This window comes from Psammomys obesus, unplaced genomic scaffold (assembly GCF_907164565.1).
Source record: "Psammomys obesus unplaced genomic scaffold, mPsaObe1.curated_primary_1811, whole genome shotgun sequence".
NCBI lineage: Eukaryota > Metazoa > Chordata > Mammalia > Rodentia > Muridae > Psammomys > Psammomys obesus.
This window is the reverse complement of record NW_026590061.1, coordinates 5,767,337-5,794,661: the sequence shown is the minus strand read 5'-3', so window position 1 is coordinate 5,794,661 and position 27,325 is coordinate 5,767,337. Positions and strand designations below refer to the sequence as shown.

The window sequence follows — 27,325 nt, the reverse complement described above, 5'->3', positions numbered from 1 at the left end:
GTTCACATCTTCTGAGAACAGCCTTTCCTGTGATAGAGGAGTAGAGGTTTCCTGCCTGATATGCGATTGAAGGATTTAAGTAGACAAAATTTCTGAAAGTTTAGGAGGAAGAAGTTTTCTGCTCAGTTAGGGAGAGAAATTTGACACAACATTTGACATAATGTTGGAGGATGTTTCTAGGACACCAAACTTAGAGTCTGCATTAAATGAGCTACAGATAAAAAGGAGATGGAGGCTCTGACATTGAAGGATGCCTTGGAGTAGCATTTTAAGGTTTTCTGAATGGCAAGATATCACTGACAGGCACCAAACCCCCTTTGTCCAAATACCTATAATGGAAGTTTTGGGTTCTTTGTAAACTGAGTTATGCTATGTAAATATGTTTTTGTTTTAAGACCAATGTAGGATTTTAGTTGGGCTATAGTTTGGTTAGTGTACAGTGTTCTGCCTGCATGTGTGCCTGCATGCCAGAACAGGGCACCAGATCTCATAGCAGATGTTGTGAGCCACCACGTGGTTGCTGGGAATTGAACTCAGGACCTCTGGAAGAGCAGCCAGTGTTCTTAACCTTTGAGCCGTCTCTCTGTTCTCCTAAAACATTTCACAGGATCTTTTGTTTGCTTGCATATCGCTTGTAATACTTGTTGTGTTCTACTTTGCTCTTCTAAATGTTTCTTTACCCCTTAGTTAAACTTTAATTTTCCTTAGAAGTGTATTTTATTAATTCATCTTTACATAAAATTATGCCACCAGGAAAACATAGTTGAATATATACCTCTGATAAGGCAAACTAAAAGGCAAAATAGTACAAAAAGGCTCATGAGCTATCAGCATTGCTAAGGACAGCTATTGACAGGAGTTTATTTGTGTTTGTTTTTTTTTTTTTTTGTTTTTTTTTTTAAATAATGTTCACCATATAGGTGAATAGTTGCAGGAAGCAGACCATACAAACCAGGTCATTCTATGTGAAAATTGCTGTAAAAATTCCCCTTTCTACTTTTAGAGGAAAACACGTGCTCCATGTATGTACATTGGCTCTAACAGGACTCTGGCAATGACCACTCAATGCAGACCTGAATGCAAGGTAAGAACTAGACTCTGACCACCACAGCTCAAATTATGAAAATAGCAAACTGCATTCAAGTGTGACCGGCTACACACCTCCAGTGTCCATTTCCATAATGTGTGTCTTGAGCTGATATGATTTTTCTCATTGGTGCCATTTCTACTGTATTCAACAGTATATTTCCTGTCTTTAAGTGGGCATTATTTTTATTTATAATTTTATTGTTTATGTATGTGTTTCCCTGCATGCATGTACACACATTGTATGTATGACGTGCTCATGGAAATCAAAAGGGAAAGTTCCATTTTGTGGAACTAGAGTTACAGGGTTGTCAGCTGTCAGTGGGTCCTGGGAATTGAACCTGGGTCCTCTGGAAGAGCAGCAAGTACTCTTAACTTTTGAGTCATCCATCAGCCCCTTTAACTGTATTTTAAGCCCATCTCTGACTCTTTATAGTCCCCTACTGGTCTAGATACACCTTACCTTGATTGTATTTTAATATCTTTGCTTCTTTCTTCCAGTTTTGTGAAATACAGTCATGAGCCCTGTGAGGACTTTTTGACAATGAGCCACATGAACAATGTTGATCCCAGGAGATTGTGAGGGAACTGACAATTCTTGTTGCCTGGTGACACGTTGTAGTCATTTTAGATGTCCTAATGCCACACATCGATGCACTGCTCGTGTGTTTTGTGGTGATGTTTGTATGGGCAAGCTGATCATGTCATCCAAAAATACTTTGCTTGGGGTGACTTACTTTGCTGTGTAGGTTTATGTGAGCACCGCTGTGAAAGCTTGTCCTGTCAAAGGGTGTCCCCTTCCTTTATTAGCACTTGACTCCGAGTCTGTGTACAAAATTATTAAAGATTTAGTTCAGTGCAGGAGCGTAGCTGAGTGTCATGTCACTTTCCTAGATTGCAGATGGTTCCAAAATCAGATAGTAATAAATTGTCTCCATACAGTGCCTGCACTATAGTAAGCCTGCAATGCAGATTATGCTGTAACCAAGGCTATCATTGCTAATACTCCTGACACTACTCTCTCTACAGAAATACCAACCAAAAGGCAGAAAAGAAGGACTCTCTAACAGGTAAGGCTGCAAGAGTCCAATGACAAGGTAGAACCAGTGAATTTGTTCTAGAACATCCATAGATTCCTAAGATGATAAATGGTGCCCACACAAGAAGACCATGGAGGCTGGACCCCACCTCTACAGCTGACAACTGAGTCAGCTCCTGAAGTCCCCCTCTCACCAGGTACAGTGCCCTAGAATGTCTTAACACTGAGTAACTTTATGCAGGGAAATAAACTAAAGGAAAGGCTGCCTGCTCCCATTCTCTGATGTTAGGTGCCTTGTTAAGCAATTTGAAGTGAGTTGAATCAGAAACAGGGGTGATTCCAGGTAAAATCTCTCCTTTGTGTCTGTAACACTTAAAAAACTCCAATCAAAGTTAATCTCCTGCAGCATTGCCTTGGTTTTTTTGGTTTGTTTTATGTTTGGTTTTAGTAGGAGGAGGAAAGAAATTCAGAAGAATGCCTGGAAAGATAAGGAAGACAAAAGGAGTTGCTGGGAAAAGAAATCCGAGCTGGCTGAGACCTGTTACCCTGCTTCATCCAAAGGGCTTGGAGTGATAAGATGATTGACCTTGCAGCACAGGTCAGGAAATACCCTGATCAGTGATGGACGGCAGGGGCAGACATCAAGAAGGGCTATCAGAGGGCCCTGGCACCTTGTGTTCTTTCAGGCTCAGGCACTGGTTGACACCGAGGGACTCTTGGGCCTGCAGATTCTAGGAAGGCTTGTGGCTTCGTGCCCATAGATAGCTTGGGTCACCAAGAATGATGCAGAGAAAAAGGAGAGGGTGCTGGTGAAGTGAAGAATTGCAACTGAAGTTATACTCAACATTTTTTTGAAACGTTATTACATTTTACATTTGTTCATAATTTGTTTCCAAATTCCCTATGTTGGTTAACTAATTTTTTAGGAAAGAAAAAAAGGAAAGAAAACATGAGTCTGTGTGACTCTGTGTGCATACATGCAGGTACTCATGGAGACCAGAAGAAAACGTCAAATTTCCTGGAGCTACAGACAACTGTCAGTCACCCAACGTGGGTGCTGGGAACTGAACCCAAGTCCTCTGAAAGAGCAATAAGCACTCTTAGCCCTGATCCACCTCTCCAGCCCCATGGTAAAAACTAAAATTTTGGCACTCTCTAATTTGACATAGGCATTGCATATTATTTTTTAAAAACCTGAGACACAATTGCGCTTACAAAATTTTCATTTTTAGCAAATCTACCCCTAGATAGACAGGGGCTCTTATGTGCTATTATTGTTCCTTTCTCTTGAATGGCTATAAGCCACATTTCGAAGAAAAAGTGATGATTACAAGAATGGAAGTAGGCAACAGAGAGCACCACATGTGTGAAAATATTTCCTAACAAAGACAAAGCACAGAAAAACACATATAGAAAGCTTGGTCTGGATTTTAAAAGGTAAAAAAGGGAACTACAACGAAGGAACATTTAATACTTATTTATTTTATTTGATGTTTGAGTATTTTGCCTGCATGTATACATATGTGCTAAATTTGTGCAGTGCTCAAAGAGGCCAGAAGAGGGTGCCAAATCCCTGGAACTGGAGTTACAGATGGTTGAGAGCTGTCCTGTGAGTGCTGAGAATCAAAGCCAGGCCCTCTGCAAGAGCGGCAAATGCTCTTAACCACATAGCCATCTCTGTGTGTCCCCAACTGGATGTTTACTGCATGGCAAATTCATTACACTTATTCTGTATGAGAGAGAGAAAAAAACCTTTGAAACCTAATTCCCAAATCTTTGCTGTGGAGTCGTTCTATCTGCCCATTCCATTTGCTTTTTATGACAATTTGGCCCTTGATAGTTGTCTGTCTTTTAGATCTCTGTGTGTAAAACACTACAGTGGGAAATGAAAATGTGGTATTTGCATAAAAGGAGATTTTTGGTTCATGTGTCTATTTATCCTTTTAATGATTTAAATGCAACATCTTCAATTTCAGACATTGAACACTGAGTACAAAATAACCAGGTGTGTTTGTTTTCTCTGAGGAGGAGCTGAGAGATACGGCAATGAAGGAGATCAAATGGAAATTTGGGGACAGCAAAACAAAAACAAAAACAAACAAACAAACAAAACTTGACTCACATTCCAGAACTGTAGAAGGAACACTGTCATGTCAAAATCAAAATCACAGCCTACCCCTAGTTACTTCAGCACAGGAAGACAGGGGCATGCTGTACCCATGACACAGTGGCCTCACTGTTCCCTGAGAGAGGAAACACCACACTGGCCATCCTCAGAGCTGTTCTCTTTTCCGGCTTCCTTTTCCCAGCCACACAGCGTTAGTGGACAGTTCCTGGCTATATTTTTGTCACTTACCACAAGGCTCTTTCTGAGTGAAATTCTAGCATCCTCTGTCTGTAGACCCTTCTAAGTACCCTTGGCCTGGGTCTGACAGAGTGACTCAGAACTCAAAATCCCTCAGTGGCCCAAGGAAATGACCTCCAGAGACAGCACTCCACAGCAAGCACAGTGGAGCATTTCCTCCTCTTGTTGATGTTATTTCATGATTTGTCCTTTATAGAGAAATAAATTTCCTCTTTGATAAATAATCACATATCAAGAAGAAAGAATGAAAAGACTTCTGTATCTCCTGGGGCTTCTGCCTCCTCTTTTCATTATTTTCAGGATGTAAAAGGTAGAGAAACATCTGAAATTTATGTTTCCAAGGAGCAGCGTGTGAAAGCAACCAGAACAAATCCTACAGGCAGCTCAAGAGGAAGCTCAAGGGCCATGCTCTTCCCAGGATCTTTCTACAGGATTCTCATCAAATGTGATGGAAATTCCCCACAGACCTCGAGAGGATGTGACTCCAATTACACTCCTTGGAATTTACTGCAAAGATTCAAGTTCAAGTTCGTGAAAATCTTAATCAGCCTTTAATGTCAGGTCAAAACAAGGCGTTGGAGCCAATTCTGTTTTAGAGGATTACATCTTCATTAATCCTCCTTTTCAAGTGGCTCTGTCCCCTGAGGACTTTGCCACCCTCACTGTAAGCCATCCCTCCCTCACTCTGATGTTCTCTGGGGTAACTGACCATTGCATTAAGCACAGTTTATTTTAATGAAGTAAAAATGAATGCTCATCTTTGAGGATGTGGCTCAGTGGATGAAGTCCTTGCTTGAAGTGTGGACCCCAGAACCTACATAAAAAGCTAGCACAGTATCATGTGACCCCAGTGCGATGGGAGCAGTGATGGGCAAGTCCTTGATGTTGCTGACCAGCCAGACAAGTCACAATGATGAGCTCCAGGTTAGTCAGTGAGAGGCCCTGTCTCCAGAACTAAAATAGCAAGTGCTAAAGTACCCAGGGTCAATCTGTGGCTTCCCCATACATGTTCACACCGTGCACACCCGCCGTATGCATCATCTTCACATGCAAATGGCACCTAAATATAGACATACTACTAGATTGCTTCAGTGTGTATTGACAAAGCAAAGGACGAGACAGTTACATGCAAAATTGAAGTCATGATCCACTTCTCAGTTAAAAACACTATAGTTCCCCAGAGTTCTCAAAAGGCTTCAAGTATTTGACATAAACCACTGGAGAAAGGCCAACTTTTTCAGGAATGACAGCCAAGGCTTTTATAGGTAAACTCTGATTTGGCTTCCTGGGTTCACTTCCCAGTTTCATTCCCAACACCTTACAGCAATTCAAGTTGACTGAGTACTGCATCTGTCTGTCTGTCTGTCTATCTATCTATCTATCTATCTATCTATCTATCTATCTATCTATCTATCCATCCATCCATACCATCTATATCAGTATAAATATAGAGGTATAGATAAAGGTGATATAGATGATGATATGATATTGATTAGATAGATGATAGACAGACAGACAGACAGATCACACAGACCTGAAGCTACTGAGGCTAAAATTTTCTGCTTTTACCAAACTGCTTTTATGAACCTTTCCAAATCTCCCACCAAAACTCCCCCTTGTTTTTCCTGCACTTGGACTTTTACTTACGGCTATTTCATAGAACTTTCTGAAATCATTTAACTTTCTCCCACTACTCTTGTCTTCAGACTATCACAGTGTTTGCCTTAAACATGTTGTGACAGGAGGACGGTAGATGCCCTTTCTCCCAGTTCCCCTCTTTTAGTTCATAGCTACAGTTTTTGCTCTTCTGGGAACTTGACCATTCATCTATAGTCTTGACATTCTTCATCTGCTTTTCCAGTGGCCACGTGCCTAATTTTGAATTAAAAGACTTTGAACAGAAGCCAATACACCAATTCCAACTCCTGGTTTCAGAAAACCTTCACTTGGGGCTGGAGAGGCAGGTCAGTGGGAAGAGCACCTGTGGTTCTCCCAGAAAGCAGCACCCATATGGCCGTTCATAACTGCTCAGAACTCCAGCCCCAGGGGATTTGGCACCAAGGTCTGACCTCTGTGGGCGCTGCACTCATGTACACTCACATGTGTACATGGAACTAGCAGGACACACTCCATCGTGGTGAGAAAGGCATGGCGGCAGCATGAAGTGGCTGCTCCATGTACCCACAGTTAGGAAGCAGAGAGTAGGCAGGAAGTGGAACCACGCTACCAAATCTCAAGACTGGCTCCTCATGACTCCTCCCATCGGCTCCACTCTCTAAACCCAACCCCAGCCAGGGACCAAGTATTCAAACATTTGGGCCTGTGGTGGATATCTCACATCCCAGCCACCACAGAGAGGGTAACAGATGAAAAACGCCGCAGATTCACCATTACTGAGGCGAGCGGTGACCGTGTTGTAGACATCATTGCAATGTATGCACTGTTGTGCCTGTTTGAACTTTTCTATGACAAAAGATTAAAAGGAAGAAAAAGCCAAAGAGAATTTTCTACTGGATAATCACATGAATTTTGTTATTCAGATGGTAGAAATGTTATTTAAGTGCTTGTTGTTTTCCTTGCTTACTGCATGAATTCTTCTGGAGCTGAAGAGTACTCACTGCTCTTGCAGAGAACCCGAGTTCTGTTCCCAGTACTCACATGGGGGCTCTCCACCTTCTGAAACTCCAGTTCCAAAGGATCTCAAGGCCCCTCTGGCCACCTTGGGAATTGCACATATGGAGAAAATTGCTGTGAGTCTGAAGCCAGCCTGAGCTACATAGTCAGGCCAGCATAAGCTACAAAATAAGATTTTGTAAAACACACACACACACACACACACACACACACACACACACCACCAATCAAGCCCCCTCCCCAAAAAACAACAACAACAACAACAACAAAAAAAACCCAGTATAATTGAAATTGGTCATGATTAGATGTAGTGGTTTACGGCTCTTGGAAAGGATTTTCATTTTCATATTGAGAAAAAAGGAAAGCCATAGAAGGCTTTTAAGAAGAGTTATAGTATAACATGATTTATGATTTGAAAAAGTATGGCTGCTGTATAAAAACTTGAGTGGAAGAAAAAACTCTAAATAGTGAATATAAGATAATATTTAAACTTAATATAGAAATAAACTAATATATACCTACATACTTGTGTATATATTTCCTATATACATATGTATATCTAAAAGCATACATACACAGAGAGAGAGAGAACAAATTGTGTGCGCGCGTTCATGCTCTCCCATACACAGGGGCTAGAAGACACCCTTGAGTGTGGTTGGTTCCTTGAGCACCTTGTTCTTAAGACAAGGTCTCCCATTGGCCTAGAGCTCACCAAGTACGTTAGGCTGGCTGGCCAGTGAGTCAGATACCAGCCTGCTCCACGTCCCAGCACTCTGGGATTACAAAAGTGTGTCACGCCCAGAAGCAGAAAAACATACATGGTATAGACTCACTTATACATGGATATTAGACAAATAATATGGGGATATAATACTAAAATCTGTACACCTAAAGAAGCTAAGCAAGAAGGAGGACCCTGGGTAAGAGGATCAATTCTTATTCAGAAAGGCAAACTGGGATGAACTTCGGAAGAGGGAGAAAACAAGGAACAGGACAGGAGCCTATCACAGAGGGCCTCTGAAAGACTCTTCCCAGCAAGGTATCAAAACAGATGCAGAGGCTCATAGCCAAAATTTGGGCAGAGTGCAGGGAATGTTATGAAAGAAGGGGGAGATAGAAAGACCTGAAAGGGACAGGAGCTCAACAAGGAAAGAGAGAAAAAAATCTGGGTCCAGGGGTCTCCAACCAAGGACCATGCATAGAGATAACCTAGAACTCCTGCACAGATGTAGCCCAAAGCAGCTCAGTGTCTAAGTGGGTTTCCTAGTAATGGGAATAGGGACTGTCTCTGACATGAACTCAGTGGCTGGCTCTTTGAGCACCTCCCCCTGAGGGGAGAGGAACCTTACCAGGCCACAGAGGAGGACAATGCAGACAGTCTTGATGAAACCCGATAGACTAGGATCAGATTGAAGAGGAGGAGGACCTCCCCTATCAGTGGACTGGGGGAGGGGCATGGGAAGAGATGAGGGAAGGAAGGTGGGATTGGGAGGGAATGAGTGGAGCTACAGCTGGGATACAAAGTGAATAAACTGTAATTAATAAAAAAAATTAATAAAAAATTTTTAAAAGTGTGTCACCATGCCAGATTTTTACATTGCTTACTGGGTTTTGATCCCAGGTTCTCAGGCTCTCTACAGAGTAAGCTATCACAGTCTAAGATATTACTGTCTGTTCTTTAAAATAAATGGTATTGTTCTTCAAATAACTAATGCAGTGAATATAGTTTAGCAAAATAGGTCGTAGAGCAGTTTGCAGATTTCTTTACAGGTTGTTTTGTGATCATTTGCTTAATGCGCTGTTGCTATCTAAATAACATCACATCCTAAGCCATGACTTGATGTAGAGAACCATATCAGACCTTCCATTGACTCCCACATCAATGAGGTGGCCATTAGGTCTTTGGTATCCAACAGTGACCAGTGACCAGAAGAACTGTCAATGTTCTGTTCTAGGACGTTCTGTATCACCTGGACTCAGAAATCTTATGTCATAACCTCAATGACCATGTACAGCATTTCCTGTCTGCAGCCTGTGGCCTTTCGGGAACACTATGCTTTCCCTGAAGAGCAGGCAGCATCGTATGTGTTCCTGTGGCCAATGTGGCCACTGCTTGCTGGGTTTGGTTAGCTGCCTTGGGATAGCAACATGACAAACATCCCCCGGAATGGCTGCAGAATCTGCTGTTAGGCTGTTTAACAAAACAGATCATCTTCCGTGATGAAATGCCTGAATATTTCAACAACTGGCAGACCCACATCGTGTACACCATGTGAGAAGCAGGCCTTAATGGACTAGGAAGAAGGTAATATAGAGAAACAGTTATATTCTGGATGTATTTATAATGTGGAGCCAAGTTATTTGCTAGTGAATGGTAGAGAAGGTATGAAAAAGGCACCAAGTATGACCTGCAGGAATTGGTCTGAATGACTGGAAAACTGGAGAGAAGGATGGGTTTTGAGTGGGAATAAAGAATGCATTGTGGGGGGTGGTTGTTGTTGTTCTTTTGGGGGGGGGGATGGTAATCCAGGTTGGCCTCAAACTCAATGTATGGCTGAAGACAACTTGAACTTGTGATCCTCCTGCCTCAACCTCCCAAACTAGGGTTATGGGTGTTATACCACCACTCTTGGTTTGTGCTGTGAGGTGCTTGGAATCAAACCTAGGGCTTTGTACATGCTACATAAGCACTCCACCAACTGTGCTACCCCCATACACCCAGAGCGTTGGCTTCTAAAGACATCATAGCAGGTTTTGAGTATTTTATTAAACAAGCAAGCAGAGCTTCAAACACCTGGTTGATCTATGAGTCTAGAGTTCCAAGTCAGAAAAGTTTTAGGAATAATTAACTCAACCTGGCAGTTACTGGTTAAAATTGTCTTTCATGGTTAGATTTGAGCATATTCATGATGACCCATGCAGTTCAATGGCTCATATAAGAAACAACTTCAAGCCCCAAACTCTGAATAAAAAGCTACACAACTGCCCAGCTTCTGGGTTTTACTTCATCACACACTGTCTTAACCCAGGATGTCTCTCTACTTTTCTCTTACTTGAAGATGCAGGAGCTAAGAATGATGAAATCGTACTTTGAAAGAACTCACCTTAGCCAAGTAACATAAGCTCACCCATGCAGGCCAGCTGACTCTGACTACAGAGATTGCTGAGAAGAAAATAGTTTTAAGACAAGAGGTAGGAGATTCAGAAATTAAGAGTTCAGGTTTCCATAACATCTCAAACTCAGAAAGAAATACCAACAGAATGTTTCAAGCCAAAAATCATATAACCAGCAAAGGAGAAAAGAAGCTGCAGTCCTCTGGCCGTAGATCTGCGACTGGAGACCTAGAAGACAGTGCTGTCACTATGTGACTCCATGCCTGAAAGCATGAGTTTTTGTGGACTTTAATTGAGATGATTTGGTGTAAGAGGAATCACAACACTCCATGGCAAGTATAAAGGAAATGTTTTTAATAAAATATTCAATATAGCTTTCCCTACTTTTCTGCAGACTCTTGCCCATTTCTATCCAACAGAATGTCAAGAGAAGTCAATAGAAAAGATTAGGCGATTGATCTGATTTGAAACAGCCAGAACTAAGAGGTTTGCTTTAGGCTTCCTACCAAATACAGCATCATAAAAAGGAATAAAGTTGGTATATAAAAGGTACTTAATGTGATTGGATACTTTACCCCGCCCCCAATTCTATCTGCAGTTCTAGAGTGAGCAACAGAAACAGAATAGCCAGTGATCGCAACAAGTAGGTATTTCAGATAGACTCATTCCTTGGCCAGGTTTGGCATTCCAGGTCCAATCCTAAACTGTGTTTCAAAACGGGAGATATGAATATCTTCCATTTTCTATGCAATAACTTTACCAGGTCACAGTGACATTTTGTGTGTGAAACAAGTGTGAACCATGAGTCCTCTGCCTTGGGTGTTACTATTTATTAATAAAGGCAATTTAATTTTTTGAATATGAATAGTTTTCAGTGCATTAAACTATGAATACTGTGTTCCAGTCCTGGCTTGCTGATGAGTCCAGTATTTCAGTCATCTGAACTCAATGAATTGTCTCAGGATTGTGTGTCACTCATCAAAACTCAATGAGTGACTGTCTCAGAGCTGTCAGTCCTCAGAGCCCAATGCTGACTGTCCTGGGGTGGTCCCGCAGTCATGACTCTGACGGGCACTGGTTTCCTTCTGGAGTCATGAACTGTACCTTGGGCACCATGAGAGAAGAGTTATTCCTCCGGATGGAGTTGCTTCTCCTCATGGAGTTGTTTCTTCTCATGGAGTTGCGCTTCCTCAGAGAATTCTGGTGTGACAGTTCACTCTTTTGGAGGGTCTGAATCAGGATGGAAGGCTTCTCATCCAGCTCCCGGGCACTGCATCTCGGGGCAGCCACCTTCACAGTATTGCCAAATTTAGAATAGTCCACAGAGTACACTCCCTCCTCCTCAGTCACAATGGACACGAAGCGGTGTCCCCACTGGATCTCCTCTGCAATGTAGGAGGTCCGTGCTTGAGTGGTGATGCCCGTGGTTTCCACCACGCCCTCAAGAATCACTATGACCTCCAGGTCTTGATTGACAAGGTCAGTGGCTGAGATATCGTACAGGGGGCTACGCTTATCGATCACATGGCAGATGATCAAAGGGGCCACTAGGAAGATGTTATTGCTCTCAATGGGATTATCCACTGGAATGTCCAGCTGATGAATAGGCACCACCTCCCCCTCGGGTGTGGTTGTTTTCTTGACCACCTGGATACGCACCGAGGCACTAATGATCATGCTCTTCCTCAGGTCCCCCACCCGGAACATGAAGCACAGCTTGCCGTTGCGGACGGCGATCACAGCGTGGCGGCTGAAAATCAGGGTCTCCGCCCTTCTGTGCGCCTGCGCCGTTTTCATGAAGATGCAGCCCAGCATGACCGCGTTGATGATCAGACCCACGATATTCTGCAGAATCAAAACCGTGATGGCCAGAGGGCACTCCTCGGTCACCATTCTCCCTCCAAAGCCGATGGTCACTTGAACCTCGATGGAGAAGAGGAACGCTGACGTGAATGACCTGCGAGGAGGGTATCAGAAAGAACACCAGGTCAGAGTGCGCACGGAGGAAAGAGCCCGGAGGAGCCTTGCTTGCCACTGCAGCGATTCTGGAAGGCCTAATTTTAAATACAAGCATCTTCCTTCCCCTCCTACCCCTCCTGATATCCTCCCTCTACCTTTCCCTCTTCCTGCTCTCCTCCGTTCTCTTTGCACCTCCAGATTTGGGGATACAATTTCGCTAATATTTCCTTACTCATATTGTGTGAAGACATTCATAAAATAAATAATTAAATATAATTAGATATATTTCATTTTTACCAAAGCCTAACATACTTTCTGGAAGTTTTTTTTTTATCAGGTAGGTGTTTCTTATTTATCACCTACTCATGTTTAAGCGACTTGAGTCATATGGAAATTACTGAATTATGAGTGAATGTTTTTATTATTTATAACTTCTAAAATTATGGTCATTATCCAGTGGTTAATTGTTCTGTTTCCACAATTTAGCTCAGTGCTAAATCATGGTATGAAATAGATGGTCCCAGAACATTAATATTTTAATAAGGAGAGTTTTTCCATTTGGGGAAGAACCATTTCTGATTGATTATCTCATTTAATTTTCCTTGTGACCCAGAGAATGTGGAAACTATTAAAAAGTTTCATGTGTCGTTTAGTGAATGACTGTGTCAAGACTGTGTATATGTAAGGACTGTATCCTTGAGTCCTGTTAGTCTGGTGTGGTGTCCTCAAAGAGGCAAGGGGGAGGAGCCGACAGGTGTCAGGATTTTCTTGCGAAGGTTACTTGGTATGGCTTGGTTTTGTTATGTGGTTGCACGTCTCCTCCCAATCTTAGAGAATGGAGAAGGGTTTGGTGGGTCCCTTCTGAATCTGAGTGAATCGCAGAAAGACTCCTGGGTAATCGCGCTTAATCTCTGGCTAAGAAGAATCACGTTTTGTTATTAGCAAATTATTCCCTTGGCTGTATACCCAGAGCAGCTGTGGCTTCTTCGCAGCCCGATCCCCGCCGCTCGCCCCAGTTCCACACTTCTCTGCTTTCACAGGGGAGGCCACACGTTAGCAGCCTTTCAAAACATTACCTGTGAGTGCCAGGCACAACGAGGGAGCAAAACATTTGAACTTTGAGCACTCAGTACACACTGCATCTCCACAGGAAGCCGGGAGAGTGAGTCCTTACACTCTCACACTTCTAAGCGGCCTAGGAAAGGGGCCTTTTATCTCTGTTGTGTCTGAAAAGGATTTGTGCAAAGCTGTAGAAACTGGCTTCTGCCCTACCCCCACACCACGACATATGGACTGAAAACGCTGATAGGCATGGATCCCAGAAGAGCCTTTATAATGGTTGATATGTTAGAGCACACAGCACCAAGCCTTTATAGTGGTTGATATGTTAGAGACGAGCCGAAGGAGGGATTTCCCTCCGCACTGTGTGTCCATGCCTTGGGAGATGGTTCATGAACTGTGTTTTCATAGTGTTTATTTTTAAATGGAATTTAATTTCTCTATCCAGTATAAGAGCCAATCTTTTCTGGACATATGTCTTGCTAAACAATCTCAAGTGAAAAAATCATTTGATAGAGACAGGGCTGGGGGAGGGTATCAGCTGAATAATAAGAAAAATTACACGGTTTCTATTTTCTTACTCACATTGGAAAGCTATCTGCACAAAGGAGGAAGTGAGCCACCTAAAGTGACAGGAATCAAGCGATGTTGAAAGTACTGGTAGACAGACCCTGGAGAAAAAAATTTCTTGCAAATTTGATGATTTATCTGACACTGAATTTAGAAAAAAAAATGGAAACGCAAACAATTAGATTACCCATGTTTTAAGTTCTCTAGGAAGAGAATAACGCTTTAAATAAAGCTAAGGAGTGTGGTTTGGAAGCTGGCAGGGTTATGCTGATAAAGTCAACTTTGCTTCATTGAAATTTTGACATTTCTATGGCTCCATGCCATCAGTAGTGCATCTAGGAAATCACTATTTTTCAGAACATCTTATTTGAAAAATAAAAAGTAACAAGGGCAATTTTTTAGGAACCAATGAACTATAAATTTCTCTTCATAGAACATTCTAGAAAGAATAATCTATCTTGATGACATATGCGTATACATTTAAATTTACTAAATGATTTATTTTTCACAGATGGTGACAACAGATCATCTTGAGTAAAATCAGCTTATTTTCAAGATCATCCTGATCATTTCTCTTATTTCTCTTTGTCAGGATCTCTTGCCTGTTTACTGGAAACCTGTTTGAATATGAGCACCCTCACCAGCCATGTGAATGGCAGTAAGCTGCTCAGAGACACAGCGTTACAGTAAGGTATTGGCTTCAGATGCCTTAAACACACTTTAAACACAGAGAGGACCTTGTTCTCTGTGTCCCTAGTGCTCTGCTCACCTGGGCTTTTTATTCATCCTGTCACCGAGGCAGAAGTTTGAGAAAAGAAAATTCTGTCTTCCCAGGGGTAAAGCCTGGATCAATTTACTACAGTGCTCTCCCAAAATGAGAGCTGGGATCTGTGTGTGGTCTAAGCCTCTCCCCTTGACTTGATAGCCTGGCAATTACCTGGCCAACGGAAGAGTGCGCAGGGTCCTGAGAAGCGTTGCTTCTGGCCAGGCCACAGCTTCTTTATAGAATTTCAGGGCCACTACAGGTCTCAGGCTTGCCAGTTTCCCAACTAGACCATGCTTCCTCGGTTTCTCTGCCTTATGAATTATGTGAATTTGGAATATGGTTCAGAAAATACCCTGAGATTTTCTCCAGTGTTAGAACTGTGAACATTTTCGCAACTGATATAAATCATGTCTCTGTCCAAAGAAACAGATTAAAAAATTTTGCCTCACTGCAATGTTTGGGGGCCTCTTGGGAAGGCAAAAGACAGCCACGGAAACCAAATTCGCTTTAGCTGTGTTTGAAACATCCCTACATGCAGAAGTCAAACTTAGGTAACCTCAAAGCTGTCTTTTTCCTGTTCTATGGAAGCCTTAAGGAGACTTCAGTATGCTCTTGCTGTCCTTCAGCCCCTTCATGAAAACTTGGACTAATTTTCACTAAAAAAAAAAAAAAAATCTCTCCTAATTTTTAGAATAAGCTTTAACTTTTTAATTGAAAGCATTCTATCAGATACGCTAAAAACAATCTCTATAACAGGGCGTATGTTTTATTTCAATTATTTTATTTTTAGTGTATTTTAAAGTCAAGGACACTTTACATAAAAATATTTCCTGTATTTGCACAATACTTTTGATTGACTGGAGATACGTACTGGTGAGCACAAGACTTTAGCTTCATGGTGAAAATGAGGGGTGGTTTGGGGGGTCAGGAATGCTTTGAACCCACCCAACGCCAGCACGAAGAAGCAGCCACACTCAGAGACCCACCCATCAAGCCGCATTTATAAAAAATTTAATGTTCTGGTCTCCGCCCTGAACCCTAAATTTGCTTTTGTTTTTATTTCTAAACTGTCCAATGACAACTGTTTATTTCACAATCGACTACATGAAAGAGCCTTTTAATTTCTACACGGATGGCAACCTTTGCCTCGCCCCACGTCGTTCTTACCTGACGTTGGTCACACAGACGGTAAACTCCGAGCCGCTCCTCTCCAAGGTGCTGCTCTCCATGTAGGCGTATATGTCCCCGTGAGCGAAGGCCACCAGCCACCACATGATCGCGAAGAGCAGCCAGCTGCAGAGGAAGGACATGGTGAAGATAACCAGGGTGTGGCGCCACTTCAGGTCTACCAAGGTGGTGAAGATGTCCTGCAGGAAGCGACCCTGCTCGCGGATGTTCTTGTGCGCCAGGTTGCAGGCCCCGCTCTTGGCGATGAAGCGGGCTTTGGGGAGGCGGTCGCGGATGCGCGGCTTGCGCAGGTTCTCCGCGGCGATGCGCGCCAGCACATACTCCTCCGGGATGATGCTCTTCCTGGCCAACATCTTCCTGTCACCATAGCCAGGCTATGCACCTGCCCGAACCCGTGGCTCCTTTCCTCCACACTCGTCCTCCTAGACCAGAGAAACGCTTATTAAAAGCTGCCAACTTTCTTTCCTCGTCTCCGGTCCTTGTACAAAGGGATGCTGTTTTTACACACACGAAGTGGCAGGCAAAATTAAAGATGCGGTTTAATACAAACGAGAAACTAGCTTGTGTCTGAGGACTAGGATCCCAGAGAAAACTTTTGATCAGAACCAGAGGAATCCTTCCTTCCTTCCTTCCTTCCTTCCTTCCTTCCTTCCTTCCTTCCTTCCTTCTTTCCTTCCTTTCTTTTCTTATCTCCTGGAGCACTCTTGAGAATGGCCTCAGATATGCAAATCTTAGAGCATTTTCTGTAAATACAGGCTCGAAGAGAACTGTCGTGTGTGGATAAGGATAGCTCACGCTGTCGAGAAAGAAAATTGAAGCCAGCTGGCTTCTCCCTCTACTTGCTAAAGTATTCAGATAAAGTAGCAAGGTTAAAAGTGAAGAAGGAAGAATCCTTATTTTTAGTAGCAGAAGAAAAAAAAACTTGCTTCCTACTCATTAAGAAAATATTAACTGTAATTAACAAGGTACCAAATGACGCGCTTGCTTTCGAACTTGGATATGAATGACTTTAAATTTGAAGGATTTACGAGATGCGTTTTAAAAGGCAGCCCAGCTCCCCTCCCCTCCCTCTTCTCCCATCATACTACTATATACTGGAAAATAATTTGTAACATAGGGATCAGATGCGCTGCTGAGGGCTGCAATGGAATTCCAGGGCATGAGCCGGGGTTGGGTGCCTCTCTGCTGTTGGCCTTTGAAGTCACCAGCTAGGCTGAGGGCTGGCTTCCCGCTGTTCTCCCCGGGAGGAGCGAGGCAACTTACAGGCTCAGAGCAGCGCGCGCAGCAGCGGCTGGAGCTCCGCGCACCCCTGGGTGTAAGGCGGGCGGGTCCCTGGCTCTCGCATCCCCGGGAACAGGGGCTGCCACAGCCCGGAGGGCAGGTCCAGGGAATGCTGGTCCTCCAGAACTGAGTTAAGATTCTAGAAGGTGCGATCCACGCGAGGAGGAGGGCTGGAGGATGAAGGGTGGGTCGGGCTCTTCCCCTCCTGCTGCGGGGCCTCGGGAGGGCGGGGGAGGAGTTGGTGGGGAGAGATGCTGATGGCGATGTTCAGCTAGCTCCCCAACCGCGTAGCTGGGGCCAGACCTCCGAGGGAGCCCGGGAAGGTGGAGGCGGAGGCCGGTCCGGGGGAGGCAGGGAACGGGCCAGGGGGAGGGACCACCGGGGGAGGAGGCGCCCGCGAGCCAGCTCGGTTCCCAGTAGCTGCGACTCGGCTGCCAGCCTGACACACACGTCTTTAAAAGGCTCGCTGCTCAGAGAACTTTCTGAGTCCAAGTTCACTGACGCAGAGAGAGTTTAATTTATTATTTTTTTAAAAGTGTAACCCGGGGAGATCACTGGGTGACTTCAGCTGGGATAAAACCAGATGGGGAGAGTGTAGGTGTTCTGGGTAGGGTGGAGTGAGGCGGGGTGGAAAGGGGTGGGGTCCTTGTCCTGAGGGTGTTAATCTTTAGAATAGAGAGGGCCGGAGGGCTGAAATTCTTTCAAAGACGACTCCACCAGCTAAGACCAGTACTCAGGGACTTAAAGTAAGAAAAAGAAAAAAAAAAAAAAAAACGAAAGAAAAATAGAGGCTAACAGCAAAACCCCACCAACAGTCTCTTCCAATAAAGAGAGTTCACACAGACAGGACTACTGTCTAAAGCCCTGCACCACAGGGCCATCAGGGAGCAGCCAAAGCGCAGTTTCTGACTTGTGGCCGCCAGCATCTTCCTCAGGTCCAGATCCTCGGGAAGATAAGGCAGCGTTTGCGAACCAGCGAGATACGTCTTTCTATAGCGTTTGAGAAAGAGCCAGGAGGGACAAATGTACTTTCTCCCGCAGGTCAAGTCTCAGCTTTTGGCGCTTGTATAGTGGAAACTTTAATTCTTGGAAATTTTATGTGTTTTCCAAGACTCGGGGGTCGAGAGCATATGCAGTATAAACAACATGTTCATTGACAGGAAAGACCTAAAATTAGTCTTTAATGAAGGAAAATGATGACTGTTCGGCCCCTTCCTTTTTCCATTGTGGGTACATCTACTTTAACCCTTTGAGGGCTGGAGGGACTGTTCCTTCAGTTGCAATTCTTCCTGTTTCCTTGGCTCTGCGCAGTAATTCGCGATGTGACCTGACAGAAAGCATGTAGCCATCGTTTTTTGCAGTGAGTCTCCCCACTGGAATCCAGTTTGTGGTGCAGCTTGCAGTGCAGTTTCTTGTACATTAATTTAACACCAAACACACTCCCCCCCACCCCCCCCAGAAGACATGGTTTCATGTATTTTAAGCTGGTCTCACAAGCTGCTGTGTGGCCCATGATGATCTTGAACTTCTGATCCTTCTGCCTGTACCTTCCAAGTGCTGGGCTCACAGATGTGAACCGTCATGCCTGGTTTTTGTTTGGTTTTGTTTTTCAGAGCTTGTGCATGCTAGACAAGCACCCAACCAACTGAGCTACACCTCTACTCCTATCTCTTTGTGTGATTTTGCCGTTGTCCTTCAATACAGGATTTTGCTGTGTAACCCAGGCTAGCTTGTAGTTTACTGTTATAGCTCCAACAGGCCTCCAATTCAAGGCAATCTTCTTTCCCCAACCTCTTGAGTGCTAGGATTAAAGGACTGGTGAACTATTATGCCTGGTTGTTGGACATGTAATTTGTGTTTTCATAACTGGGGATATACAAATACATGCCACGGTTGCTGACCTTAGAGACACTGGTAGAAGAGTGGTGATGTCACTTAGATCTGACACAATCAAGGGTATGATTAAAATAGGAAAGGAGGGGCTGTAGAGATGGCTCAGGAGTTAAGTCCTCTGGATCCTCTTCCGGAGGACGTAGGTTCAGTTCCCAGCACCCACATGGCAGCACACAACCATTTGTCACTTCAGTTCCAAAGGACTCAACATCTGCAACATCCTACCTCTGCAGGCACCAGGTACAGACATACATGTAGGCAAAACACCTATACACAGAAAACAATTAATAAAACATTTTAAGCATTAAATAAAAAGAGACACAGAAAGTACCATAGGAATTCAGTGACACAGTGAAGGCTGGGATACCAGGGGAATGTTCCTGGATTGCTTGGTAGCCAATCTAGTAGGTGAAAAACTAGATCCGTCTGGAGCATATTGAAAAGCAGAAAGGCAGAGAAAATACAGTCCACAGACAAGCAGACAGCCATGAAATGTGGGCAAGAGCTTTGGCATAGCAGAAATTAATCTAAGCAGCATCCAGGAGGCACCCATAAGCCAGCAGGTAATAGGCTTAAATTCAGGGCTGTGTGGGCAGCCCAGCTTTCTTAACAACATATTTTCCCACATGGTATCCTCCAGATTCTTTGTAGGCATTATGAGCTACAATTTAGGAATAGAGCATGATGCCTGGGTTTCAATGTCAAGTTGACTGGATTTGGAATCACCTAGGAGACATACCCGCGGCTGTGTTTGTGAGCCTGTTCCCAGAAAGAATTAGCCAAGGAGGGAAGAGTCATCTGGAGCAGCTGGTGTTCTGAACCAAGCAAGAGAGAAGGGAGGAGAAGGCGAGCTGAGTGCCGGCACCGCCTACTGTGCTCCAGGTGCAGTGGGACCAGCGGCCTTGCACTCTCGCTGCCTGCCATGCCTTCCCCACCATCATGGGCTGGGCCTCCTAAACCGTGATCCCAGGCGAGCCCTTCCTTCCACATCCCAGCAACAAGAGGAACAAATACAGAGAGGTTCTTGACTTTCTTACTCTCTACAGGATTAAAGCTTGTCAGGTGCTTTCGGACAAGGGAGGGGAGACAAGCTGATGACCTGATGACCTGCTCAATTGTCTGTTGCTATGGTTACCAAATGAGGACTGGTGAGCCCTGGAAATGACTTCTGAGATGCAGGGTGTGGCTTTGTGTCTGGTGATTCTGACTTGACTTGACTTGTGAGTTTTCAACTCTTAGACTTCAATATTTGGAAAATCTCCCAAATGAGAATTGGAGCACTCATGTCAGCAGCAGGATGATGCTTGGTCTATTTTCTTGCTGCTTTATTTGTGTCCTCAGCTAATCCACTTGGGAACATATTGCTTTGGAATCAGCTTAATAAAACATTGCATAAACTAATAATCAAAACAGCATGTTATCAACTCACTTTCAGAGTGCTGTCATCAAGTGTGCATGACAGGATCTGTTTCAGGGACTTCAGAACATATTTCTTTTTGAGTTAGGTGTGTGTGTACACACACATATATAAGTATTTCTCTTCTTTTAGTTAGGTCATTTACCTTGTCAAAGAGATCCATCAGAATTGCAAATTCAAAGAATTTATCTCCAGGCTTGTACACTCAACTCAGGTATACCAACTCAAGAGGTAGTCTGAGTCAGAAAACCATGATTGAGGAGGTGGATTTAATGACAATCAATACCTTTTATTTTGCGTCTAGATAAAGCAAACTCTCTCTGTTCTCAGAGGCAAGCAAGGAAACTTTCATCTGTCAAGAAGAAAAGAAATAAAGCTTATGAACAATAAGCCAGGGTCCATCAGTACATAGTGGCCTTGCAAGTAAGAAGACCAAAATCAATCCCCAGAACTCAAGTAAAACAACAACAACAACAAAAAAAACCTGGGTGTGGTGGCACATTGATAACTACAGTGATGGAGAGGTAGAGGCTGGGAGAAGCCAGCTACCCTTCTCTACCCTAACCTGAGAGCTTCAGGCCAGTGAGTGAGCGATTCAGCATCCTGGGGGATGAGCACCCAAGGACTCCTGTGAAGGCTTCATGCAGGAACTCGCTTGCCATGCTTAAAGACTCCAACTATGGCAGTGTAGTTAATAGAGCAGGAGAAGGGAAGGCAGAAGCAGGACTCAGCATTGGGCCGTTCTCCCTTCACTTACCTAGTAAATACAGGCTGAGTGTCTGCCCGGGGCTAGGCTGTGACAACCAGTGACAAAATGGGAGGCAGGTTATTTCCTCACGTTGCGCGTAAGTTTAGAGCATAGTAAAATGTCCCGCCTAAGCTGGCAGGGGTGGCAAGTGGAGAGCTGGGTCAAGCTCACACTCTGTTCTCATGTCCAGCGCTTTTCCCAATGAGCAGTCTTTCTGAGGGATGCTTTTCAAGCCATGGTCCAGCTACAGGAAAAGTGCCTTGGTGATGTGGTTTTATACCCTTCTGAGGTTTTGTTGGGCAATGATAAAACAAGAATTAAAATTTTTGGTCACAAATTAAAATGTCCCTAATGAGAAGGTATAAACTCTTCCAATAAGATGGAACAAAACACGTTATCTCGGATATGCGAGAAGCCTCAGACTTATGAGGAGGGGCTGTGGTTCGGATACAGTCTGAATGTGTCCTGAAAGAGTTCCTGGGCCAAAACCCAGTCTCGTGTGACAGTGTGAGAGATAGTGAAGCACTGTGTGTGTGTGTGTGTGTTTTACATGTGTGCGCACACACACGTGGACAGATGCACATGTACATGTCTATGCACGTATGTGGGCCTCAGAAGTTAATTCAGGTGTTGTTCCTCGGATTCAGCTCACCTTCTCACTTTGAGAATCATCTCTCATTGGCTGGAGCACACCAACCAGGAGAGACCTGACTAATGAAGGTCAAGGGTCCTCCAGCCTCTGCTTCCTCAGAACTGGATCACAACTGGTGCCATCAGCCTGGCTTTTTACCTAGGCACTGGGGCTCCAAACACAAGGCCTCAAATCTGCAGTGCAGCTTCAAGGGCTGAGTCACCTCCCTTGCCGCTGGGATGATGGAAGTTTTAAGAGGTGAATAAATCATGAAGGCATGGTCCTCAGAAGACATTAATGCTGGTCATTTTTCTTAAACCTTTTATGAGTATGTATTCATTGTTCGGAGAGATGTGTTTCACAATGGCATTTTCTCTCAAGTCTATCATGAACTTTGACCACAATGCCCACTCCCTACACCCCTATCCTCTGGGAGAGAGAAAAAGCAATATTTATTTCTCTGGATCTGTTTTGTTTCACACAGTATGATGACCTCCAGTTCCATCCACTTTTTACACATGAAACAAGGCCATTCTTTTACTATTTTGCGTGTGTGTGTGTGTGGGGGGGGGTGTAGCATCCACGCCATGGCATGAGTGTGAAAATCGGAGGAGAGCTTTGGGGGACTTTCCCCCACGTGGATCCTGGGATTGAATTCATGCCATCATGTCTGAGGAAAGCACCCTTTCCTAATGAGCCACCTCACTGTCCTAGTCTGTTCTCTCTATGTCTGAATAAAATCTCACTTTCTATGTGCTCTGCACTCACTCCTCCGCTGACAGACACAAGGCTGAGCTTGAGGAGTGAATTAGTTCCCAAGAGAGAAGGTTGGGATGTCTAGTAACTGACTTCATGTTCCATGTGATCTCTTGGCACCTGATGCTCCAGTCCTTGAGTTTCACTTTAGAGACGAAGACAGCATGTATACTCAATCTTGCCCTTTCAGTCCCAAAACCAAATAAAGCTAAAGACACCTCCTTTCTTTATAAGTTATATAACCTCTATGTTTTGCTATAGGAACAGAAGAAGATGGACATATTCAAAGGCAGGACAAGTTATCCTTATACAGTACCTAGGACAGTGCCTGCCTTGTGATATGTATTTATTATGAACTCTGACTAATATGTGAAGATTGGTTTTTGACCAAGACATCAGAGCATAGGAAGGTAGGGATTCCTTTACTTATGTAGCTCTCTTCCAAAGCTAAGGCTAAGAAAATAAGGGACTCCATATTGTCATTATCGGAGCCAAGTGTTAATTTTGAGACCTTACCAACCTTAAGACTATGGTATGTAATCAATAGTTGTACTGATGATGTCTCCTCGGCTAATATCAGATACTGAAAGGGAACCAGCCAAAATATTAGTACTACAATGGGAGCTCAGACATCACTATACTTGTTTTACTGAAATCATGAGTGTCACCAAGAGGAAAGCAGCTCCTTTAACCAAGAAGACAGTATCTGTGAGCATTTTCTCCACTAAAGCAGTAAAATGGTGGTTCTAAATAAAGCTGGCATCCCCCACTCCAAGAAATGAGGAGTAGATGCTGTTAGCTGTTGGTCCAGGGACTGGGTTTTGATAGGCAGAGAGAGGGGAGGGAAGAGAGGGACAGATAGACTGGGAGAGAGAGAGAGAGAGAGAGAGAGAGAGAGAGAGAGAGAGAGAGAGAAAGGGGGAGGTTGAGCCCAGCCTTTGCTCCACAGTGGTAGAAGCACTTAGGAAGAGATTTTCTTCTCTATCTTGTGCTTTCAGAGGTTCCTGTATTTTGTAAATCCAGTGATTCATGCAGAGCTTGGAAAACAAAAACAAAACAACAACAATAACAACAACAAAAAACGCTGACATTTCCCAGAACTCCTTGTTGAGTGTCTGCCACCTTTCAAAAAAATGCCAGCCACAGAAGGTTTACAAAATTGAAAATTTTCAGTTGTTTCTTTTAGTATTCCCCCCCAACCTGATTCCTCCTGTTCCCAGCCACACCTGCCGCAGTCCACCTGTGAAATCTCCTGTTTCCCTTTCTCCAGGAGATCCTTTTGTCTTCCCTTAAGCCTCCCTGGTGAGTTAGCCTCTCTTGGTCTGTGGGCTGTAGCATGATCATCCCTTACAGCTAGTATCCACATACATGTTTGTTTTTCGGGGTCTGGGTTACCTTATTCAGGATGATTCCTTTTTTCTTGTTCCATCCACTTGCCTGCAAATTTCATCGTGTTATTGTTTTTAACCGCTGAATAACACTCCATTGTGTAAATGTACCATGTTTTCTTTATCCATTGTCTGGCTGAGGGGCATGTAGGTTGTTTCTGGCTGTTATGAATAAAGCTGCTATGAACATAATTGAGCAGGTATCCTTGTCATAGGATAGAGTGTCCTTTGGGTATATGCTCAGGAGTGGTATAGCTTAGTCTGGAGGTAGATTGATTTCCTATTTTCTAAGAAACTGTCATATGGACTTCCAAAGAGGCTGTACATGTTTGCACTCCCACCAGCAATGGAAGCGTCTTCCCTTTGCTGCCAATCTTCACAAGCATGAGCTGTCACTTGTCTTTTTGATCTTAGCCATTCTTTTTTTTTAATTTTTATTTTATTTTTAAAATTTATTTTTTATTAATTACAGTTTATTTACTTTGTATCCCAACTGTAGCCCCTCCCTCAGTCCCTCCCAATTCCACCTGCCCTCCCTCATCTCCTCCTATGCACTTCCTCCAGTCCAATCATAGGGGAGGTCCTCCTCCCCTTCCTTCTGACTCTAGCCTATCAGGTCTCATCAGGACTGGCTGCATTGTCTTCCTCTGTGGCCTGGTAAGGCTGTTTCCCCTCAGGGGGAGATGATCAAAGAGCCAGCCTCTGAGTTCATGTCAGAGACAGTACCTGTTCCCATTACTAGGGAACCCATTTGGATACTGAGCTGCCATGGTCTACATCTGTGCAGTGGTTCTAGAGGTTCTAGGTTATCTTCATGAATGGTTCTTGGTTATAGTATCAGTGTCAGAAAAGATCCCTGTGGCCATTTTTTTTTCTCTTCTGTGGAGCTCCTGTCCTCTTTAAGTCTTTTTATCCCCCCCCTTTTTTTTCATAAGATTGCCTTCATTTTGCCCAAAGTTTGGCTATGAGTCTCAGCCTCTACTTTGATACCCTGAAGGGTAGAGTCTTTCAGAGGCCCTCTGTGGTAGGCTCCTGTCCTGTTCCGTTTTCTCCCTCTTCCCATGTCCATCCCATTTGCCTTTCTGAATGAGGATTCATCATCTTACCCAGGATCCTCATTCTTGCTTAGCTTCTTTAGGTGTACAGATTTTAGTATGATTATCCTGTATTATATGTCTAATATCCACTTATAAGTGAATATACACCATGAATGTTTCTCTGCTTCTGGGATACCTCACTCAGGATGATCTTCTCTAGTTTCCACCATTTGCATGTAAATTTCATGATTCCCTTTTTTTTTTCTGGGTAATATTCCATTGTGTAAATGTACCACAATTTCTGTATCCATTCCTCAACTGAGGGATATCTAGGTTGTTTCCAGATTCTGGCTATTACAAATAAAGCTGCTATGAACATGGTTGAGCAAATGTCCTTGTTGTATACTTGAGCATATTTTGGACATATGCCTAGGAGTGGTATAGCTGGATCTTGAGGTAGCACTATTCCTAATTGTCTAAGAAAGTGCCAGATTGATTTCCGAAGTGTTTGCACAAATTTATGTTCCCACCAGCAAGGGAGGAGGGTTCCCCTTTCTCTGCATCACAGTTTCCTCTTTGGCAAAATGCACAAAGAATTTAGAGGTGACTACAACATCTACCTTTCACCAAAACTAATTATGGCTTAGACAAAGCATGTTTAATTTGGTATTCTTTATTTTTGTTTCTTTGCTTCTAATGCAATTTATTATTAGTTTTAACCAATGATAAGTATAACAGAGATGACTAGTGTGGTTTTCTACTTCTGATTTTAGTAAAACTTTGCAGAGCAAAAAACCTTATATTTTGACATAGTGTGTTTTATGTGTCTTTAGTGTTTAACCAGTGATGGAGAGTGAACTAAATTATACAAAATGCATATGTTTCAATGACTCTTCTTTTGGCCAGTTAACACAGCCAAGTAAATTACTAGATTAAGCATGTTGAGCTATTTTTACACTCCTGAGATACATTCCATTTTCTTAAGATGAATGGCTATTTAATGTGTTCCATTATGTTTTCTAAACAATTGCTGTTTTTGAAGACTCGCAGTGCGCTGCCTGCACCCGCCCCCTTAATGCTGAAATTAAAGTTGTGTACCATGCCTGCGTCATCACAGCTTTTCAAATGTGGGTTCCAGTGATCAGACTCAGGTCCTTGTCCTTGAGAGGCAAGCATTTTACGCATGGAGCCATCTTCCCTGCCTGTTCTCCAACCATCTCCCTAGCTGTCAACCCTTTGGATCTCCTGCTGACACCCCATTTAAGAGCCCCTCATTTTATTCTGTGTCTCCCAGACGTTCTTGTACATTTTCTGTATGTTCCATGCTGCGTTCTGGGTGAATTTCCAATGGAAAGAACTGGAAAGCATTACACAGGCTTCAGTGCTGTTTGGTCTATCCACAGTTTTTAAAATTATAATTGGTCTATGTTTTTTACTTTCTAAAATTTTGTGTATTTTGAATTAATTTTCTGTTTTTATGCATTCTGAAGTGAAGCTGCATCAGTGGCCAGGCTGCTCTCAAGGAGGAGGACTCATGGTTGTTCACCACACCTAGCTACATTTGTGCATTCTTTCCAAGCTCCTGTCTTAGGATAGAGAGCTGGCTCTGCAGCTAGGAGAACTGCGGGATCTTCCAGAAGGACCCTTCTGATTCCCAGCACCTGAGTCAGGAAACATCAGCCCTGTTAGCCCCACACCACTGGCCTCCAAGGGCATGGACACTCATGTGCGTGTACACACACACACACACACACACACACACACACAATTTAAAAACTGAAAATAAATACTTAACCAAAAAGGACCTGTCTACAACCATGCAACTCCACAGAGATGTGGTACATGTTTTCATCCTTGAACACATCTGGCTCTTCTTGACTATAACCCCACCATGCCCGAGCTCATCTTCATGGTTCTTTCTCCATCTGCTTAACCTGTTTAGCTATGTGCACATGGCATGATATAAACACACATATAGCCTTGGTGGACTCCCAGGTCTCTGAATAGGCTGTGCTATTTCCTATCTTTTTGCTGATACCTTTGCCCTTGTCATGCTGTGAGCCAGTTTCTTGGTAGGTAGTTGTTTTTGCTCATGTTCCTGAAGAAATATGTTGAGCAAACTTTTATAAACTCATCAACAAACACACATCCTTTAAAATCTCTTACGGACTATTATTTTTGTTAATTATTGTGATAATATTCTCATCTATTTATGTATTTTTTTTTACTTGAGAATTTCATACAGGATATTTTGATCATATTCATCCCTCTTCTCTACATTTTATTTTGGCTGGCTTGAGCTTACACACATCTTGTGCGTTCTGTCACAAGCACTGTGACTTTCTTTATATGTACAGCAGCCCTATTGTGTCTGAAAAACATTGTGTTAAAATA

General features: G+C 43.4%; 1 protein-coding gene across 1 annotated transcript; it reads right to left on the bottom strand.

The window, feature by feature from the left end:
• Positions 1-10,580: 10,580 nt before the first annotated feature.
• Positions 10,581-17,314, bottom strand: Kcnj8 (potassium inwardly rectifying channel subfamily J member 8). The gene is made up of 3 exons (XM_055605636.1): positions 17,044-17,314; positions 15,760-16,202; positions 10,581-12,195 (listed from the first exon to the last, which is right to left on the bottom strand). Exons 2-3 carry the CDS (start codon positions 16,131-16,133, stop codon positions 11,295-11,297), a joined length of 1,275 nt encoding a protein of 424 aa, XP_055461611.1. The 5' UTR covers positions 16,134-16,202; positions 17,044-17,314; the 3' UTR covers positions 10,581-11,294.
• Between the last annotated feature and the right edge of the window lie 10,011 nt (positions 17,315-27,325).